A 4,376-nucleotide genomic window follows, 5' to 3' on the forward strand; every position below is an offset into this window, starting at 1 on the left:
TGACCCCGCCCAGGGAAGGCCAAGACAGAAGGAATAGCCCGGCCGCGGCAATCCGATAAAGAAGATGCCTGTGCCCATTGCGCCGAGATCATACCCGCTGAATGTCCGCGAAAGGTGCTCATTGGCGTGCTCCATGAACTGGTAGTACTTGCGCTCAGCTGCCCTGGCATCCTCACCCTCGCCCCACCTTACCAGCCCTGTGGTGGGCTGCCAGCGCCTGCATGTATTTGCACCGCAAGCTGTCGCCAACGTTGCTAGCATGCATGCTGTCGCAGTCAGTCGATGGATCGAAGTCAAAAGCTGCCATTTGCATGTCGACATTCTACCGGACGGATCGTTGGCTCGCACCACACCAAACATCTGGAACGCCGAGAGCTGAAGAAACCTCAACAGTTCTCCATCCGAGTACTTGCCAAGCATATCGATCAGCGGAAGGCCCAGGTTGTTTTTGGGAATGGGCACGCCAAACAGCAGCGACAGAGTCGGCACCAGGTCAATCTGCGGCACCTCCTTAGTCAGCAGACTGGACAGCGCATTCTTGCCCTTGTCAGCAAACTCTTGTCCCTTTATGCCCTGTCCCATGAACACAAACACAGTCGACGTCTCCAGCTTCGAGTTGCCGCCATGGTTGCCGATCTCGTTCATTGCGTGGTCGCCGAGCAGCACAAATAGCGTCGGCTTGGCCGCCTTGTCCTTGGCCATTCGCTCAGCGTCCTGACGCAGGATGATCTCGTTCACCTGCTTCACGACCTGGTCCATCTCCTGTTGCTTAGGCTTCATCAGCGGGCTATTAGGTCCCGCCAGGTGCCCGATATGGTCGAGTCCCAAGTAGTGGAAAACAGTCACATCCCAGTCATCCTTCTCCAGGTCTGGCTTGACATGCCGTGTCACATTCAGGTCTACTTCGACTGTGTCAGTGACAAAGAATGATGACGTACCATCCGTGCGCGAGAATGTGTCGGGGAACAAGCGCAGCCAGGTGTCATCACCGAACAGGTTGATCGTCTTGTTTCCATGGTTCTTTAGCTGCCACAGCAGGTTGTCGTGGAATTTGAGCGACGAGCTCGTGTCGGACTCGGCAGTATTGAGCACAGCATCCAAAAAGTTTGGCACTGTACCGGTCATCAGCGCCTTGATCCGCGGCATCGTCACTGTTGGCGCCAACGCCTTGGCTGTGTATCCAAGCGCGCGCCCATCACGCAGCAGGCTTTGCGTGTACGCCATGCCAGAGTTGTTGCCAAACACAAAGTCATTGCGCAGCGCGTCTACTAGCATCACCACCAGCCGATCGTACTGTGCGTCTACATGGCTGCCCAGCTGCCCGAGGTCTGCTGGCTGTTCTGCCCATGTTGCAAAGCCAGGTATGCTTTTCTTGTAAGGAAAGAAGCCCTTGATAAAGAACCCTAATCCCACCAGCTCTACCAGAATGAGTGGGAGCAGAATGAGCAGCCGTTTCATTGCAAATTATAATGTGTAGAAGAGAATGAGCTGTTCAAACGAGCGAGAGTTGTTTTAAACGCAGGGAAACGGTAGGAGAGATCAGTTTGCAGCAACACAGCGGACCTCAGAATCAGCCAGGCTAATTTCCGATTAATTGCCATCCAGGATTCGATCACGCTGTGTTGCGTGCTGGCCCTAGACCATGGGCATCGGCACCATTGTTAGCGGCGATGCCCGCCCCGGCAAGTGCGTGGCGATGGACGCTCTGACCCCACTGCAAACAATGACAGCCATGGACTCTGAGTTCTGAGGGAGACAATGGCATTTCCTCACAAACGCGATGTCCCAACCAAACATAAAATCGAAGACGTTCGTGCTATGATGGATATATATATGCCAATTCTCAAGGCTCGCTGCCTTTCTCCTTCTCATTGCGTTCTCTTTAAGTGGAACCTCCCATCCAAAAGCTTTACTCTCTGTTACGTTTCTTTGGTTTGTTGGTGTCGGCGCCCAGGTCTGGCGAAAAGTAACACCTCAGAAACTAGCTGTGAGGAAAGGATATAGTACATGACCACAGGAGAAACGAAAGGGTGAAAAGACTTGAGAGGCCGCTATAAGCGTCCGTCTCTCGTCAGAGGAGACAGATCCTCATCCGAGCTTTCAGTTGATACCAAAAGGCTAGTGGGTTGCATGTTTGAGCCTGGCCGTTGGCTTGCTGCCCCTCCCAACCGTCGGGGCTTGCCGCTGTTGGCTCGACTCCGTTACAAGATGAACAGAATGTATTTGGTCTACCCGCATTTCTGCTCAAAACCCAATATATTCAATCTGGCGGATATGCGAGCTGTCGTCGAATATTGGGCGATGGACGAAGCAGTCAAGGCTCAGCGCTGTCTCAGGGAATTCTGACCTACGATGGACTTCCATTATGACTGTGGCCAACAGAGGAAGTTTTGTGAATGCGATGGCTAGTAGACAGTTTGTCCTAAGCACCCTATGGTGATTATTGTCAATGCCGCAGGTATCCGTCAGAGTAAGCTTTTGAAGCCGAGACGCTTGTATAGCAGGCAACTCCTCGCGGATGCCCGAGATCCTCTCGTCCGTGAGTTCGTCGGGGCAGCGACTAAGGATTCTGTCCATGCTATACGGCAGAGTCAAATGGTACAGCGCCGGTAATTGGTTGACCAAGTAGAGCAAATCTGCAATGCCCATCTCCAGACGACTTGCCTTCAGGATACGGAGGTCGGGCAGGTTGAGCGAAAGCGCTGAAAGCGCTCCCTCGCAAACAATGTGGTCGATGTCGTACGAGAAATACTGGGCCTGAGTTCCAATGCAGAGAAAAGGTGCTGAGGTGCCCAACTGCATCGTCGCGAGTGTGAAAAGCTCCAGCAAGACTTAGCGTCACGTGCTGGAGCGCTGAGAATAGCCCTTGCGGCGTCGAAATACGATCCCTTAGATGTCGATAGCATTCATCGTCATGCTCAAACGAGAGGTAGCGGAGGGTGTCTACTGCAGCTAGAGCCGCGGTGGCTATCTCTGGTGCGATTCCATTGCTTGACTGAAAGTACTTCAGCCGCGGAAAATGATGCACTGTGCATTTGTAAGCGGAGACAGGGCCGCCAATATCGTCGAGATCAGGTAGAGTGTCAACTTCAAGCCGGTGCAGGTTAGGATAGATTATTGGGATCCCGGCATCGCTGGTGAGGATCTGCTTTGGGATGCCCATATAGCCGGACTGTCTACGCAAAATCTGGAGGGTCTGTGAGCTGCGACGAACTAGCTCGACTTCTTTACCTCCAAAAGAATCCGCGCTGATTTCGATAAATTGCAAGGGTATGGATTCTAGCCTGCGAGCCATAGCCTTGGTGACCTGGTCAAAGAGCGACAGCCGTCTAAGCGTATGCGAATATGCATCAACGATCCCTGATAAGAATATGTTCCTAGGGGTTTTTGAGGTATCCGTCAGGTCCGTTTGCAGGTAGCGCACCTTTGGAAATGACATTGACAGGGCTGCATTAAGCGATGAGGATAGCCTCTCAATATTTGCTCTGGTAATCGCCTCAGAAGCACTATTCTTGGAATCGGGCCGCCTAGCTGCATCAATGCGGATGCACAATGAGATGCTGTGCACAGATGGGAACACATGGCCATGAAGCATTCGGCAAAGGTTTCGATGTTGTTTACAAGAGCCTGGCTGGAAAAACCAATGTCTATCCGTACCGACGTCAGTAGACCGTGATGCCTTTTGGCAATGACATCTTCCAACTTGTACTGAAGCCATGTAGCAGGAATAGTCGGGCCAAGGCTTCTGCCTACAGTAAATTCTACTGACGCGAACGAACTCTTCTTCATATCAATGATTCTGCTCCACGTCTGGTTCATGGCTGGAAATCTCTGAGTATATGCGTATCGGGCCAATATCAAACAGCTCCTGGCCAACGCGAAAGCACATAGTATCCACTATTTCGCCAATAATTTGGTCGATGATTGACTCTGGGATGTTGTCGAATGCAGAACGAAGCATAGCTGGGTGCAGTGGTGTTGATTTGAGGGTGAAAATGGACCAGCAGCTTCCACCGACCATGGCTCTAAGGTGTACTTCTTCCAAACTTCAACTCTATTGTGGGAATGGAAGCGCAGCGTGGTAGCTGGCAGCAATGTATAGAGCCTGTCTGGCTGCATACAAAAAGCCAGTTATGTAGTAGTCTACGATTGAATGAGGTTGGGCTTGACTTGCAGTATTGAAGCATATAAAGGCTTTGTTGCTATCTGAACTTGGAGTTGCACCAGATATTTGTATCGCTCACAGAGCAGCGGTTTGCTCAAGCTGTCGTGATACTCGTCGTATATATGCTTCTTGATCCAATCCTTATACCGAATCAGCGTTCTGCGCGAGTTTTTCATATCAACTGTAATCAGAGAGGGTGGCTTTGTAATAG

The 4,376-nt window shown here is 51.6% G+C and overlaps 2 protein-coding genes across 2 annotated transcripts; both read right to left on the reverse strand.

The window, feature by feature from the left end:
• Positions 1-425: 425 nt before the first annotated feature.
• Positions 426-1,224, reverse strand: DL89DRAFT_276852 (fungal cell wall gpi anchor synthesis protein gpi7p; the record flags this gene model as incomplete). The annotated part of the gene is made up of 2 exons (XM_040889402.1): positions 426-498; positions 557-1,224. 2 exons carry the CDS (start codon positions 1,222-1,224, stop codon positions 426-428), a joined length of 741 nt encoding a protein of 246 aa, XP_040738967.1.
• Positions 1,225-2,244: 1,020 nt separating this feature from the next.
• Positions 2,245-3,981, reverse strand: DL89DRAFT_289148 (uncharacterized protein; the record flags this gene model as incomplete). The annotated part of the gene is made up of 3 exons (XM_040889940.1): positions 3,658-3,981; positions 2,843-3,631; positions 2,245-2,796 (listed from the first exon to the last, which is right to left on the reverse strand). The coding sequence occupies exons 1-3, from the start codon at positions 3,817-3,819 to the stop codon at positions 2,245-2,247; spliced, it is 1,503 nt and encodes a 500-aa protein (XP_040738968.1). The 5' UTR covers positions 3,820-3,981.
• Between the last annotated feature and the right edge of the window lie 395 nt (positions 3,982-4,376).

The sequence above is a fragment of the Linderina pennispora genome (genome assembly GCF_002104995.1).
Source record: "Linderina pennispora strain ATCC 12442 chromosome Unknown DL89scaffold_192, whole genome shotgun sequence".
Taxonomy (NCBI): Eukaryota; Fungi; Kickxellomycota; class Kickxellomycetes; order Kickxellales; family Kickxellaceae; genus Linderina; species Linderina pennispora.